The following is a 17,213-nucleotide window of genomic DNA, read 5'->3' as shown; positions in this document are numbered from 1 at the left end:
ATTCAGTTTTATCTTACGGGGAGGGGTGAAAATATTCGCAAAACTTCATTGGTTACTGTAGGTCCCGTTTGTATTGGATGGACGCAATATATCTAAAATTAGAGATATTGTATGATATTCTATTCAATATTTGTAAAGCGGTCGTATATGAAAGAGATATAACATCCTGTGTTAAGTTGGGTTTACCGTTTGTGTTTCACTGGTGCATAGGACAGGCCAAAGGGTATAAAGATGAATCACGTGAGTTGTATTATATTAAAAATATTAATAATTGACAATATTTTCCCTTAAAATTATAAATGGTGATGCTCACCGGCAAAATGCACTTTCACAACCAAGCTGTTGTTTTTGAATGTAGACACCCCCTTTTATAAGTCGTTGTCCCTGCCCTGCCATTATCTACAGTAGGACGTATTAGAGAGCTCGTATATAGGACCGTGTGTATGAGTCATTGGGGCATACAATTCATACTTATATTAACTATTAATGTATGTTCTGACGGCAGGTGCGTGCGGTTGAATTTAAAAGTCGGCTGTCCGTTGTGTAGTGCCTCGCCCCACCATAGCCCAGCCCAGTCCCGCAAATAAACCCATTAACAACACACGACCCGCTTACTTTACGTGCAGGATAACGCAGGAGATTGAAGTTATGCTGGGGAAAGAGGGTTTATTCTGAAGTCTTTCTTCCCCAGCATAACCGAAGTCAAGGACTTTATCTTGCTTATAAAACCGTCTATGTTTACATGTACGCAAAATGAGAATATCATAGGATTCCTATAAGAAAAACCTTAGATCATGTTTTCTTACGGAAACAAGCCTACCCTAAAAGAATCACCTGTTACAGGTTTAAAGAAAAACTTTCAGAAGAATAACCCCAAATTCCCCTGTATATATCCAAAGTCGCCCCCGACATTCAAACCTCAAATTATTCAGGGCATAGAATATACGCCAAAGATCAAAGAGATTTATCGCTACAGGTTTATAAGCCTGACGAAATGCGCAGTAGCCATTTGTTTATAAAGTGTCTGTTGAGACAGCGAGAGGATATCCCGTCACGCGTCCCTGCTTATTGTAAGCCGGTTAACAACACAATAATACGAAGCTCTCCTTTATAATGTTTATTTGTGTACCGAAGGATATATTATTATGTAGTATTATATATGGAACATAAAATGTTGTTTTACGATTTATTAAAGTGAGAGCCACGGTGGCTATGTGAGTAAAACGCTGAATCATTGGTTCTATCCCAGTCGCGGGTTTTATCCCAGTTGTGGCCGAGAAAGTTAATCGGGTTTTACCGGCGTGGGTTTCCCTTGTCAGTGGTGTAGGGCAGAAGGCATCACAAGGACAGATGTCTAGTCGTTCGGATGGAACCAAAAACTTAGATCTCACATGCTCATTGGCGTGGATGTAAAACATCGCTTGGCAGTTGAAATTCGATATAAAAGTAGGCAATAGCGCCGCTGTCCGGGCAAAATTTCCCCTCATAGCACACTGAATTAGCCCAGTCGGAACAGAACGGTAGGACGTTAAACCCCATTTCATTGTATTTCTTTTGTATTGACCATTTCGTTTCTTTAAGAGAGAGAGCAATGGGGTTTAACGTCCACTCGACACAAACTAGGTCATTTCGGGACTAACATATGGTTTAATTTTATTTCAATATTTCGCTTGCGCGTAGGGGTCTTTAGCAGTGGGAGGAAACCGGAGAAAACCCACGAGGTTGGACAGGCGACCCTACTCCTTGTCACGTACAACCGGGGATTCGAAACCACGCCAGTCGACTAAATGACAGACATTATGATACAGCGCGCGCACGCTAACCATTCAGCCATCCAACCCCCCATCGTTTCTTTAAAGATATTTAATTTTTTTGTTACAGATAATAACATGTTTAGTGCTTTTCGTGTGTCCATCTCTAATTTATTCTGTCATCGTTACGTCACCATCGGGTAAAATTGAGGGAAAAATTATACAGCATAATGGAACGGATGTTCTTCAGTTTCTCGGAGTTCCGTACGCCAGACCTCCAATAGGTGACTTGATGCTTGAAAAAACACAACCAGTTGAACCATGGCAAAATACTCTTAATGCGACGGCTTTTGGGGCGGCATGTCATCAACGAATCGCCTCCTACGATACGGAGGGACCACACAACAGAAAAATGAGTCACGATTGCCTTTTGCTGAACATCTTTGTGCCCAAAAATATCACCACGAGCCATTCACGAGCGGTTATGATTTTCATCCATGGTGGAAGTTTTATGCACGGCACCGCAAATGCTTGGGACGGATCTCTTCTGGCTATTACTGGTGACGTCATAGTTGTCTCGATAAACTATCGACTCGATGTGTATGGGTTTATGTCGACCGGAGATGGCGTCATACCTGGTAATTACGGGTTATGGGATCAACGTCAAGCCATTTTGTGGGTAAAAGCAAATATCGCATCATTTGGCGGAGATGGGTCTAAGATAACAATATTTGGTGAAAGTGCCGGATCCTACAGTATAGGCATGCATATGATTTCACCACATAACGTGGGGTTATTTCAGCGCGTTATAAGTGAGAGTGGTATAGCCGTATCGCCTATAGCGTTGACCTTTGACGCCATTAGTTATGCAAGGTCGGTTAGTGACAGTTTGAACTGTACGAACGTCACGGGTGGGTGGAACACCGGTTACTTCAAGAACTGCTTGAAAACTAGAAACATTACGGATGTCCTAGAAGCATCGCTACAAGCGGGGGATGCTGGGATGTTGGCGTACAGAAGAGTTATTGCACCCGTTGTGGATAGCGATTTTATTGTTGCAAACCCGGTTATCTCCCTTGCCAGAAATGATGTACCTTTTAGAAATGTGGACCTAATGGTGGGTACTAACAGTGCCGAGGGTGGTTTGATTATAGGACCTTTAAAACAATACCAGCAACAATACAATTTTAGCATAGATAATGGAATTCCTAGAAACATATTTCGCGACCACATCGCCACAGCTGTCGTTCGTGATTATTTCAAGAATGAGAAGAACGTGTTGGACAAACTAATGGAAGTATACTCGGAGGACGGAATATCTGACGAAACTCAAGCTCGGAAAGCTGTGGACATGTACGGCGATTTTATACTACAAGCCCCATCAATTGAAATTTTGCAATATCATTCTAAGATGGCGACGTCTAGGAAGACGTATGAATATTATTTTACCCATGTTCCAGAAAACCAGAACCTGCCTGCCTGGTTCCAGGGAGCAAATCACGCTGATGAGCTATCCTTTGTTTTTGGCCCCACTTTAACTTCCGTCAATATATCAACGACAGAAATCAAAGTCTCTGAAGTTATACAAAGATACTGGACGAACTTTGCTAAATATGGGTAAGACTTTTATTATTTATTCCGTTTCCTACAATACAAATTTATCACCCAATAATACATTCTACAGTATTGTGTGATATATTTCATAATCTACTTTTTTATTTTCAAAGAACAGTTCATTCCTTATTAAAAGTAACTTTTTTTTTATTAAAAATGAACTATTGTTATTCAATTGACCTTGATGGAAACACTGGGTCAATATGAAGGACTTTGCAATGGTTGAATTGCTGGCAAAAAATGATGTATCACTACGCCGTAATGTTCAATAAAAGTGAAATCTACAGCAAAGAACTATATTTATCTATTTGTGCATGTAAGAAGGGATTGCGTGATAAATAAAATCTCCTACTCGTCTTTTTTGATATCGGCAGAACCTCGTTTTTTGTTACTTTATCAACTTGTGTTGATATTTTTTGATATCAAAAAAGACGAGTAGGAGATTCTTTATATAATAACTAACCTTGGCAGTTGTAATTCGTTATAAAAGTAGTAGCACACTGTACGGCAATCTGATTAAAACACAAATCTATATTTCGTTTCGTTTTTTTATACTTTCGATGACCTACACTATATGAAGATTTGACAAGTTACAGCGATAGGTCACGTCAGAAGTCAAAAGACCGACTTATGACCCTATGACGTCAGACATTTGATTAACCAATCAGCATTGATGTTACTAGTGGATTACCCACAGTTCCGTGAAAAACACGCCTAAAGCTCACCGTAACAGACCGTTTCATTGGCTTATCCCTGACACCATTCAGAACACGGGTTAAATAACAACTCTTCCAGATCCAAGTGTAGTAAAGACAAGTAAAACGAAATTTTGAACTATAAAAACGAAACGAAATAGGATCTGTGTTTTAACCAGATTGACTGTATGGCATATTCCTATCTTCATTATCCCGGTTGGTGCAGAAATATAGGACGTTAAACCCCATTCCATTCACTCATTCACTTTTTCATTAATTTCAGAGGGGGGTTGGAAGGCCGAATGGTTAGCACGCGCGACCTGTATCATACGGTCTGTCATTGAGTCAACTGGCGGGCCTCGATTCCCCGGTTGTACGTGACAAGAAGTAGGGTCGCCTGTCCAACCTCGTGGGTTTTCTCTGGGTCCTCCGGTTTCCTCCCACTGCTAAAGACCCGTACGCGAAGGCGAATGATTGAAATAAAACTGAACCATGTGTTAGTCCGGATATGACCTAGTTTGTGTCGAATGGACGTTAAACCCCATTTCTCTCTCATTAATTTCAGGAATCCAAACGGTGAAAGTGGAACCAAATGGCCGAGCTTTAACACAACAACCAGACACTACATGGATTTAAACATACAACCAACTACCGGTCAACATCTGTTAAAAGACAGAGTTAATCTCTGGTTGGATGAAATACCATCGTTATTAAAACCAACTTCATCCTCTTCAACTATTCATTATAATACCATGGCAACCACCTTGGTTCTTTTAGTGATGTCTCTGCTCAACGGACGTTAAGCATCCTATCTCCAATACTAGATGTTTAAAAAATAGATATATATTTATAATTTCATTTCATTTCACCCTGACTGCATTTATATTGAACGCAACTTTTGTAAGGGAATTTTACCACTGGAATTTGATTTGACAGAGTTACCTATTCTCATATAGCCAAGTAGAGCGACATTTTTTTTTATATTCGGATTAATGCATATATTTCTAAACTATACATTTTACAAGTTGTTGTATTGCAATGTGCTTACTTTCAGGAAAACCACCAATAAAAGGTTTCTATAACAATATTTGGGTTATTAATTTGCATATTAATTAAAAACGTAACACTTATCTGCAGATATTCATTCACATCTCTTGCAAAAGAAAATACACAAAATATATGAATACTTTACTTCGATGAGATTGCATTATGTCAACATGGATGTTGACTCGATAAGCTGGAGGTCACGTGTTCGACCTGTGTTTATCGGGATCTTCCGACGTGGTTCCCCTTTGTCAGTGTGGTGCAGGAAATCCCGGTAGCGGACAACGTATAGTCGTTCGAATAGTCTGAAAAACCTAGGTCCCGTTTTCACAATGGCATGTACAAACCTTGACAAATGGAATTCGATATAAGAGTACGGCGTAATTACTTTGAAATTGCCCTCACGGCACTCTTGTATTGCGCATGTCTATCTCCATTAGCCCAGTCGGCGCAGAACAGTAGGACGTTAAAACTTCATTTCATTTCATTTCATTTCTTTCTAGTCTGAACCGCTTAGTCAATAGTAACCATAATATTTAAAATTAAAAACACAAATGGAAATTTAATATTTGTCTATTTCAATCAATATTAATGTTGTTACCTTACCGTGACATTATGGGATCCTAATATCCAAACAACATTTATAATCAGTATACGAAGGGACAGATCATGGCGAGAGCAACGAAGCGATTTGTTAACAAAAATATATATATATTTTTTTTTATATATTGTAGAAAACAACAATGGAGACCGATTTCCCCAAAATCGTTCCCTTTTTTCGATGGGTTTTGAAATTATTGGGTATTAATTCTTTTTGCAAACAAATGTTGTCCGATTTTAATAACCGTTAGAGAAAAGAATCTTGAATCAATTCTCCGAGTATAGTTCTGAAGAAACAAATTCTGCACTATTCGAAAATATGATATGCAACAACTTCATTCAGATTACAAATCTAGATCGACACTAAATGCTTAGAACTAAGTATATAACTTCCCGCTCGGGATATACTCCACAGACCACCATTGCATGTCTAAATTTCAAAACATTTCTCTGGGTAGGATCCCCGGATCCCCTCATCCCGGGAGTTAACTTGTCACTGGGGCCCGGCGACCTGATGATCCGTCACTGAGTATACGACGTCGTATACTTTATGGACAAAAATATTTTCGGTGGCATTTGTAATGAACAAAGGAAAGCACATATTTCACAAGACAACGCTGGAGTAAATATGACTGATTATCAAACGACAGAATAATTAAAAAAAACTGTAAAATGGACTAAGCAATTTAGTTCACCTATTTCACCGAGCATAATTGATTAGAAATTAAAAAAATAAATGTTTTATGAACTCGAATGTAAATCACTTTATATACACTCATATTACATTAGTGTGTGCTTTTCAGACCCATTTTTGCCTATTTTAGTTTCCTATGCGCCCTTTAAACACCAGCGATTAACCAATATGATTAAAACAGAGACCCTATTTCGTTTCGTTATTTAAAGTTCAAAATTTCGTTTTACTTGTCTTAACTACACTAGGATCTTGAAGAGTTGTTATATTACCGGCGTTCTGGTTGAAGTTAGAGATTAGCCAATGAAACGGTCTGTTACGGGGACTTCTTGGCGTGCGATGCATGGAACTGTGGGTAAACCACCGGTTAGATCTTCATGTAGTGTAGGCCATTGAAAGTACAAAAAAAAACTAGACAAAATGTAGATCTGTATCTTATCAGATCGACAAGTAGTCGATTTACTTTACATACAAATACGAAAGGTTGAATGGCAACACTCCCCTAAAAGAGTAGCTAATGCTGGACATGAGGATCTGTGTAGATGCTAGACCAAAGGCAGATTTAAAAATGGATTGTTCCTGTCCGTACTTATTAAGCTGCAATATGTAATTAATGAAACTACGGATCTACCCCCACCTCTGGAATTCACGATAGCCTTAGAAATGAAGTGAGGATAGAGCGGTATTGATGTTATATTGCAGCGTGATTTGTGTTGGCGGATGGAGATTACAAACAGTCATACTTTCAGCTCGTTTTCCCACCTGATAATCTTAAACCTTTAACCACGATTTAAATATTATTATACATTCATCATGGCTTGTACAATTGAATGGCGGGGGGGGGGGGTTGCCGAATGGTTAGCACATGCGCACTGTATCATAAAGCCTTTCAAGCCTGTCATTGAGTCAACTGGCGTGGTTTCGAATCCCCGATTGTACGTGACAAGGAGTAGGGTAGCCTGTCCAACCTCGTGGGTTTTCTCCGGGTCCTCCGGTTTCCTCCCACTGCTAAAGACCCCTACGCGCAAGCGAATTATTGAAATAAAATTAAACCATATGTTAGTCCCGAAATGACCTAGTTTGTGTAGAGTGGACGTTAAACCCCATTTCTCTCTCTCACACAATTGAATGGCAAAAATATTCATTTGTATAAGGCCTTGGTTCATAAGCCTACATTACTGGCTTCACAGTGCATTCATTATACTGTATTAAAATACAGATGTGACGCCACCCTTTGATGTACGGGCAACTTGTCAATCGTACATTATTTATACTAGTGAAATATTGGACTCGCGTGTCGTATTTCACTGTAAAATCACGTGCGGAGTGTCTGTATTTTAAGTCGTTTAATGATCTCGAGCCTAAGACATTGCGTAATATATTGTAAAAACACTCTGGCCTACGACCCTCTTGTTGTTACAGTATATTACTTAATGTCTCGTTCTTGACCATTAAACAATACATACTTCTGCATGTCATCCGTCCACCGGGCGTAATCGTTTACCACCGGACTTGAAAGAAATGGTACGTATGTAAACTAGGAGGTGCTTTTGCAGGATTGTTCAAATGGTGCTGCCTGATCCAATAGAGATGAGAGAGTTCGGAAGATTTATAAGTTAAAAGGTAAACCCTGTGGTATAAACCAGCAGTTGCCTCCCGCTATCGCAGACAAATTGCAAACAAAGTGGTCACAACACTAAGTTAGTACGTGACAAATTATTATATCGATTTCTCCGAAACTGATTGATAGACTTCAACAAAATCTAGCATGTATCCTCATTTGGCACCGTAAAGAGAAGGCACCGGTAACTATAATTCATGGTGGATGTAAAACCTATATTTCCAGGAGAGGACTCCCTTTAGTTTAGTTAAAATGCATTTGTTTAAGTGCACGAGGGCATCTCGAGGCCCCACAATTTTGACCTATAGATAAGTTTTAATATTACAACAAGACTTTGTTTAGATCACAAGAGAGAGAGAGAGAGAGAGAGAGAGAGAGAGATGGGGTTGAACGTCCACTCGACACAAACTAGGTCATTTCGGGACTAACACACGGTTCATTTGTATTTCAAAAATTCGCATGCGCGTAGGGGTCTTTAGCAGTGGGAGGAAACCGGAGGACACGGAGAAAGCCCCCGAGGTTGGACTGGCGACCCTACTCCTTGTCACATACAACCGGGGAATCAAAACCCCGCTAGTTGACTCAATGACAGACCTTATGATACAGCGCGCACGTGCTAACCATTCGGCCCCCCCCCCAGATCATAATAGTCTCTTTATGGTGTTTATTTAAACATATATTATGCAAGAGCTAAATCTGCCCATTTCATGTGTTTCTTTAGGCCTGAAATGTTATCTAAATTATTTAATTAGACATTAATTAACTTATCCACACCATAATCAACTCTTGATGTCATCGCTAGCCTGGGATATTTACTGGATTAGGATCCGATTTGCTGCTCAACCTTCATTCATAATTTAATCATGAAATGGAGAATCGAGAATATATTTTTTTTTTAGCGTACCGACTTTAGTAATGATGATCGAGGCTACGTCCAAAATTCAATCGCTAAATTCTCTGTTCAGAGTTGATCAATTTGACTGAAATTTTCAGCAAATCCCTTTAACATTATCTGGTTTTTAACCGTTATAGCAAGAACTGTCAGCTCTTTATCTAATCTCCCATAATGTAAATGAAATGAAATGAAATAGGGTTTAACAAACTACTGTTCTGCTCCTATACTGGGCTAATGAAGACGGGCATACGCCATACAGTGTGCTATGAGGGAAATTTTGCCCGGGCAGCGGCACTATCGCCTACTCTTATATCGAATTCCAACTGCCAAGGGATCTTTTACGTGCATTTCAATGTATACAAGGGACCTCGGTTTTTCGTATCATCCGAAGGACTAGACAGCTGTCCTTGTCAGGCCCTCCGTTCTGCACCACTGACAAGGGGAAACCACAACGGAAAACCCCGATGAACTTTCTCGGCCAATGCAGGGATCGAACATCCAACCTCCAGACTAGCGAGCCAGCGTCTTACCCACCTAGCCACCCTCCCATAATGTATCTTTAATCATAAGAATCTTAGTTTATTAAATGAATTAGAGTTTATAACTGCCTATTATGCTGCATTAACCAACCTAATAAAGATAGTCGCATATTCATAAAAAGTTTCACTTCGTGCAGAGATGCATGTACTTGTATTCACAATGTCAATAAAAACGTCGCACCAACAACCACGATGGTGAACATGGTGCTACAAGTTGTTGTTGGAGATGATGAAAACGGATCAGCGAAATATGGTAGTTCATTCATCCAGAGATTAACTCTGTCTTTCAACAGATGTTGACCAGAAGTTGGTTGTATGTTTAAATCCATGTAGTGTCTGGTTGTTGTGTTAAAGCTCGGCCAATTGTTTCCACTTTCACCGTTTGGATTCCTGAAATTAACGTAAACGGTTAATGCATGAATGAAAAGGCTTGGGGTCCTACAATAAAATAAAACCACAAAAAACGTTGATAACAGTTCAGAGGTGATTTCCGCTGCTTCATAACAAACAATTCAACAGGGGACGGATTGCAGCTGCTTCAGAACAAACTGTGACAAGCCTGCACGGGAAATGACAGGAAAAACGTTTAAGGTCAACAATATGTGATTTCGTTTTTAGACTGATTAATGTTAGCTGCTTCAGAACAAAACAAGCCTGCAGGAAAGGACATGAAAAACGTTTAAAATCAACAAAATGTGATTTATGTTAGACTGATTAATGCAGGAGAAAATTATATCTGGCCAGTAGCTTTTCCGCCGAGAAATTACCCCGGATTGTCCAGGGTTGTCTCCCCTTGTCAGTTGTGCATAGCGGAGTGCCTGTCATGGGGCAGTGTCTAACCGTTCCGGTGGGACGAAAAACCGAGGTACAAAATAGACGTTGACGTATGCGTAATAGAACCATTGACATTTGCAATTGGAAATAAGAATAGGCCGTTATGCCACTGTCCGGGTAAAATGTCCCTACAGCATATCGGTGTTAAATAGCCCGGAATACTGTGAAAACAAGGAGCGCCATTTTTATTCCTGGATGGTCTCTTTTTAATCCGATTGAATCCAACGGAAATTTTTTTATCCCGGTTTGGATTCAATTGGATTAAAAATAGTCCCTCAAACGATTTTACCGAAGATTAAAAATGCCGTTAACTTCGTGTACAGAGGGTGTCGAATGTTGAAAAATGTTCAATTCATCATATGAGTTTGTGAATACGGAACGGAATTACACCACTTAACTTTCAAAATGTTGCAGGTTGCAAGAGGATTAAAATCACTAAAATAACGGCGAGCGGCTTTAAACATACATTATGCAAGAGCTAAATCGGCCTATTACAGTCTTTCTTTAGGCCTGAAATGTTATCTAAATTATTAATTAGACATTAATTAACTTATCCAGGCCATAATCAACTCTCGATGGCGTCGGATTTCTCCGATATTAGAACAGTTCAGCCATATTTTGATTTAAGCTAAAAATGGAGACGCGAGATGGTTGAAATTATTGCACACGTCTTGTCAAACCTTCAAAGGCTAATGGAGTAATTTGAATGAAATTTTCAAATTATTCATTTCAAATAATCTATTTTCGAACTATTATAGCAAGAATGGCTAGTTCTTTATCTAAATCTTACACAATGTATCTTTAATTTAATATTCTTACCCATATTTAGCAAAGTTAGTCCAATATCTTCTTACGTATTCAGAAAACTGAATTTCTGACGTTGACACATTTTTATAGCTTAGAGTTGGACCAAAAACAAATGTTAGTTCATCACCGTGATTTGCTCCCTGGAACCAAGCATACATCTCCCGATGTTCTGCAACGTGTGTGAAATAATATTCAAAGGTGTTTTTCGAGGTGGTCATGTTGGAATGGTATTGTAGTGTTTCAACGGAAGGGGCCTGTAGTATAAAATCACCATACATATCCACAGCTTGCCGAGCTTGGTCGATATCAGAGATTCCAACAGTGGAATACACTTCCATAATTTTATCCAAAGCCCATTTCCAACCGAAATAATAATCTCGAACTATGGCCGTGGCGATGTGATCTCGAAAAATGTTTCTTGGAATTCCGTTGGCTAAATGAAAATTGTACTCTTTCTCATACGCCATCAAAGGTCTCAAGAGTAGTCCCCTTCAGCGCTGTTAGTTCCTACCATTAAATCAACATTTTTAAATGGGACATCGTCCCTGTCAAGGGACTGTAATGGGGTTCCTACAAGAAAATCTCCATCAACCACGGGGCCAATAACCCTTCTGTACACCAAGAAACCAAAGTTTGCAGCATTTAACGAAGCATGTAAAACATCACTGATTGTTCTATTTTTAAAACAATTCTTGAAAAAACTAGGATTCCATCCAACCGTTGCGTTTGTGCAATTCAAACTATTGCTGACCGATTTCGCGTAACTCAAGGCATCGTACGTTAATCCTATAGGTGACACGGCTATACCACTTTCACTTATAACGCGCTGAAATAACCCCGCGTTGTGTGGTGAAATCATGTGCATGCCTATACTGTAGGATCCGGCACTTTCACCAAATATTGTTATCTTAGACCCATCTCCACCAAATGATGCGATATTTGCTTTTACCCACAAAATGGCTTGACGTTGATCCCATAACCCGTAATTACCCGGTATGACGTCATCTCCGGTTGACATAAACCCAAATACATCGAGTCGATAGTTAATCGAGACTATAATAACGTCACCAGTAATAGCCAGAAGAGATCCGTCGAAACTATTCCCGGTGCCGTGCATGTAACTTCCGCCGTGAATAAATAACATTACCGCCCTGGGAGAGTTGGTGGTGATCTTTTTAGGCACGAAAATATTCAACAAGAGACAGTCGAGGCTCATTTTCCTTTTATCTACTCCTTTGTCCCAGGAGACGATTCGTTGATGGCACGCCGCTCCGAAAGCCGTCGCATTAAGTGTATTTTGCCAAGTTTCAACTGGTTGTGTTTTTTCAAGCATCAAGTCACCTATTGGTGGCCTGGCGTACGGAACACCGAGAAACTGAAGAACATCCGTTCCATTATGCTGTACAATCCTTCCCTCTATTTTACCCGACGGTGTCGTTACGAGGACAGAATAAATTACAGATGGACACACGAAAATCAGCAAAATTCTAATTATCTGTAACAAAATAAATTAAACAACTTTAAAGAAAAAGAATTAAAATAAAAAAAATCAATGTAAAAGGACAAATTTAAAAAAAACTCAACTCAACATATGGTTCAGTTTTATTTCATTAATTCACATGCGCGTAGGGACCTTTAGCAGTGGGAGGAAACCGGAGAACCCAGAGAAAACCACGAGGTTGGACATGCGGCCCTACTTTGTCACGTACGAGCGGGGATCATAACCACGCTAATTGAGGCATCCCGCACGCGTTACCCCCCCCCCTCTCACACACACACACACACACACACACCTACCCCACACCCCCCCCCCCCCACACACACACACATAACTACTAAATAGACAAAACGCAAAGAAACATAGGTTGCCATTAAGATGGTATCGTTGTGATCTCCCACTATGTTGAATTATGACCGATTTGAAAACCATTGGACAATGTTTATAATAGGACCTATATATAAACCGAGAGAGAGAGAGAAGGAGAGAGAGAGGTATGGTTTAACGTACACTCGATACAAACTAGGTCATTTCGGGACTAACGCTTAGTTCAATTTTATTTCAATAATTCTTTAGCAGTGGGAGGAAACCGGAGGACCCGGAGAAAACCCACGAGGTTGGACAGGCGACCCTACTCCTTGTCACGTACAACCGGGGAATCGAAACGCCGCTAGTTGACTCAATGACAGGCCGTATGATACAGCGCGCGGGTGCTAACCATTCGGCCATCCAACTCCCCTATATATAAACCAACTTGTGAGTGGGTCCAATCAGCATTGAATATTTATTTATGAACACCATAATTCTTTAACCACTCACATTGCCTGTATGACAGGTGCAGTAAATAACGAAGTGAAATGAAACAGGATCTTACGTTATACTTTTCTGCACCGACATACAGTGTGCTATAAGGGAAATTTTGCCCAGGCAGTGGCGCTACGGCCTACTCTTATTTCGATTTCCAGCTGTCGGTGGTTCTTTACGTGCACACCAATGTGTACACAGGACCTCGGATGTTCGTCCCAACGACTATAGGCCTCCGTCCTACAAGGGGAACCATGTCGGAAAATCTCGATGAATTTTCTGGGCCAACGCAGCGATCAAACACAAGACCTCCGGGTTAGACAGCCAACGTCTTACTCACTGAGCCACCGTGGCACCCCAGTAAATACCGAATGTAACTGAAATGAGAACGTCACAAAATAAAAAGCCTGTGTATTATTTCTATTAGTATTTTTCAACTGGCTGGGTTTTGAATCCCCGGTTGTACGTGATAAGGAGTAGGGTCACCTGTCCAACCTGTGGGTTTTCTCCGGGTCCTCCGGTTTCATCCCACTGCCAAAGACCTCTACGCGCAAGCGAATGATTAAAATGAAATTGAACCATGTGTTAGTCCCGAAATGACATAGTTTGTGTGGAGTGGACGTTAAACCCTATCTCTCTCTCTCTCTCTCTCTCTCTCTTTCCCTCTCTCTATTAGTATTTAGCATATAGCCAACTTACATGGTTCATATTTCTACTGCTCCGTTGTGACTCAATCCACGTTCTGCATTAAACTAACAATCACACCAAGATAATCCCGCTGTTATCTTCAATGATCAAACATAGTTTAGATAGTGTGTTATATTTATATTACAACGTGAATACACCAACCGTTATCTCAATAGCATTCGGTCATTTAAAGCAGCGTAGCAACTAAAGATAACATTCCTTTATTGTTTAGTTTTAGATATTGCAACTGATAATATTGATTTGTAATGTTACAAAACACTTAAAATATATTTAAATAGTCTTTATTATCTTAGAATTAAATTATTTTTTCAATGGAAACAAGTTCACATAAAACCGCCATTTTTGTTTTCAAATTCGCAAATGACCCTTTTTAGACAAGGGATGCGAAAAATCGTTAAACTGACAACGCTTACTGGAACATTAAATCGATATACCAGGGTTTAATTTACACCACAATCGTGCCATAAAAGAATACACTTAATGCGACGAGTAAAAGCAAATGAATACCATATTTGGTTGATCGGAAGAGGGGGGGGGGGGCGTGACGTCTACCTGACACAAACTATGTCATTTCGGGACAAACATATGATTCAATTTTATTTCAAGAAATCGCTTGTGCGTAGGAGTCTTTAGGAGTCGGGGGAAGCCGAAGGACCCGGAGAAAACCCACGAAGCTGGAAAGCCTACCTTACTCCTGGTCGCGTACAAACGACTAATCGAAACTACGCCACTTGACTCAATGACAGACCTTATGATGCAACGCGCACGCGTTAACCATTCGAATACACTTATTGGACAGACGTAAGTATTATGGACCTCTCCTAAAATGAATCATTCGCAGTTTGAATCCGGAAATGCCACGATAATTGCAAAATTTCCCCAATAACACACTACATGGCGTAGGTCGGTAAACCCCATTTCATATCGTGTCGAAAGACTAAACCGAAGTTGGTGTTTTTTACTTAATTTAGTTTCATTTATTGTTTTCTGTGTGTCTAGACAACTGAATTTATGTGGAATTGTGAGAGGTTTAACAAAAGATGCAGTGTTATCGAAACAAAACAACATGGCGGAAAACTTAATTTATTCTTCTTTCTTTCAAATATATTTCCTCATCACCATAATTAACTAAAACATAAATTTGAGATATCGGCGACACTACCGAACAGTTGAGATATCAGCAACACTACCGAACAGCTGAGATATCGACAACATTACCAGACAGCTGAGATATCAGCAAGACTACCCAATAGCTGAGATATCGTCGACACTACCGAAGAGCAGAGATATCGGCAACGCTGAGATGTAGGCGACACCTCCCAGCAGCTGAGATATCGACAACACCTGTTAACAGCTGAGATATTGGCGACGCTACCGAACAGCTGAGATATTGGCAACACTTCCAAACAGCTGAGATATCGGCGACACTACTAAACAGTTGAGATATCGACGACACTACCGAACAGCTGAGATATTGGCAACACTTCCCAACAGCTGAGATATCGGCGACACTACTAAACAGTTGAGATATCGACGACACTACCGAACAGCTGAGATATCGACAACACATCCCAACAGCTGAGATATTGGCAACACAACCGAATAGCTGAATTTTAATCAAGATAATACGCGTACCATAATGATATTACATTAAATACACTGATAGCTACACACCAATCGTTATTAAAATATAATTAAAGGCTCAATACCACTCTTGTTGTAACTGAATAATATGTCCCGACCTTTATTCTGGTCAACAAATTGTACTATTTTACAATATTCCAATTAATTGATGATACAAATTTCATCTTAACACACCTAATTTAAAAAAATGGGAAAATTCAACTAAATGATTTGAAAAGCCTGACGTAAAGCTTTTCAAATGTGACTTGGATTTAAAAATATTTTTGAACCCTTTGGACAAGTACAATAGGATTTAATGGATAACTTACACAACAGGTCGGACACTAACACATCTAGTACTTAGAATAAGTCTATTTTTTTATTTTCTGGAGCTGTCAAGCCAGCCAGAGTGTTATTGTCCCTTTAAACCAAAAGAATAAATCGCTCAATAAGTTAACTAATAAAACGAAACACGTGTTGACTGTCTCGCAGTGTCGCCTGAAGTGACACCAACGTGTCAATGCACGCACATAAACGACGCGAAACCAATAAGCCACCTTTAAAAATTTCGGAAACACTCTGAGAAAATAGGTTCCTCTGATTCAAAATGAAAACTATCTTGAGAGTCTTGCTCCATCCGCTAATTTCTTGCATCACCTAAAACCGCAACGATGAGAAAATAATTTTCCTCTTATTTCATTTGTACTAAACTAAGATCAAAGAAGTGATGTCATTTTAAATCAACAAGGCATGGGCCGATTAATTATCATCAAATATGTTCTGGGGGACTTCACAAACAAAATGGTTTTCACTTTCACACGGTTGATCGTTAAATTTGTGGTAAAATGGATTGCTGTGAGTGGGAGTATTGCGCATTTCCAGACAATTTTCCTCTCTGTCCCCATTTGGCTCACCGGGGTGCCAGAAGTTATTAACGTCTGTGCCGTCAGCCCACCTCCAGTCATCTTCATCGTGTTCATCTGTCGCTCCTATCCATAAGAAATCTAAAGGGAAACAATTGACAATTACCACAGGCCATATCATAAACAGAAACAATTGATAATTTCCACAGCAAGCCGTATCATAAACATAATCGACATAAACTGAAAACATTGACAATTACCACCGAATTGCAAGTCATATCATAAAATGCATAGCATTGACAATTTAGTCTGGAGAGAGAGAGAGAGATTGAGAGAGAGAGAGAGGGGGATTAACGCCCACAAACTAGGTCATTTCAGGACTAACACATGGTTTAATTATATTTCAATAATTAGCTTGCGCGTAGGGGTCTTTAGCAGTGGGAGGAAACCGGAGGACCCGGAGAAGACCCACGAGGTTGGACAGGTGACCCTACTCCTTGTCACGTACAACAGACATTGCAAACAATAAAAAACAAATATCAAATCGTGCGAATAATCGGGTGGCCAGCCCTAAGCGTCCACTGCGCTGTACACCCCTGGCAGGCGCGGATACAATTTGCGATGGC

General features: G+C 39.9%; 2 protein-coding genes across 2 annotated transcripts; one reads left to right on the top strand and one right to left on the bottom strand.

The window, feature by feature from the left end:
* Nucleotides 1-91: 91 nt before the first annotated feature.
* LOC126824031 (acetylcholinesterase) lies at nucleotides 92-5,147 on the top strand. The gene is made up of 3 exons (XM_050553175.2): nucleotides 92-240; nucleotides 1,882-3,368; nucleotides 4,626-5,147. Exons 1-3 carry the CDS (start codon nucleotides 232-234, stop codon nucleotides 4,861-4,863), a joined length of 1,734 nt encoding a protein of 577 aa, XP_050409132.2. The 5' UTR covers nucleotides 92-231; the 3' UTR covers nucleotides 4,864-5,147.
* A 6,268-nt stretch (nucleotides 5,148-11,415) lies between these two features.
* LOC126824033 (neuroligin-4, Y-linked) lies at nucleotides 11,416-14,128 on the bottom strand. Its single transcript, XM_050553176.2, has 2 exons — nucleotides 14,093-14,128; nucleotides 11,416-12,586 (listed from the first exon to the last, which is right to left on the bottom strand). Exons 1-2 carry the CDS (start codon nucleotides 14,099-14,101, stop codon nucleotides 11,567-11,569), a joined length of 1,029 nt encoding a protein of 342 aa, XP_050409133.2. The 5' UTR covers nucleotides 14,102-14,128; the 3' UTR covers nucleotides 11,416-11,566.
* Between the last annotated feature and the right edge of the window lie 3,085 nt (nucleotides 14,129-17,213).

The sequence above is a fragment of the Patella vulgata genome, chromosome 6, assembly GCF_932274485.2.
Source record: "Patella vulgata chromosome 6, xgPatVulg1.2, whole genome shotgun sequence".
Lineage (NCBI taxonomy): Eukaryota > Metazoa > Mollusca > Gastropoda > Patellidae > Patella > Patella vulgata.
This window is presented reverse-complemented; position numbering and strand designations above follow the sequence as displayed.

Excerpts from the sequence above, each read along its gene's own strand:
- LOC126824031 (XM_050553175.2), top strand. Across the intron at positions 3,369-4,625 it reads ACGAACTTTGCTAAATATGG|GAATCCAAACGGTGAAAGTG; the intron begins GTAAGACTTTTA and ends CATTAATTTCAG.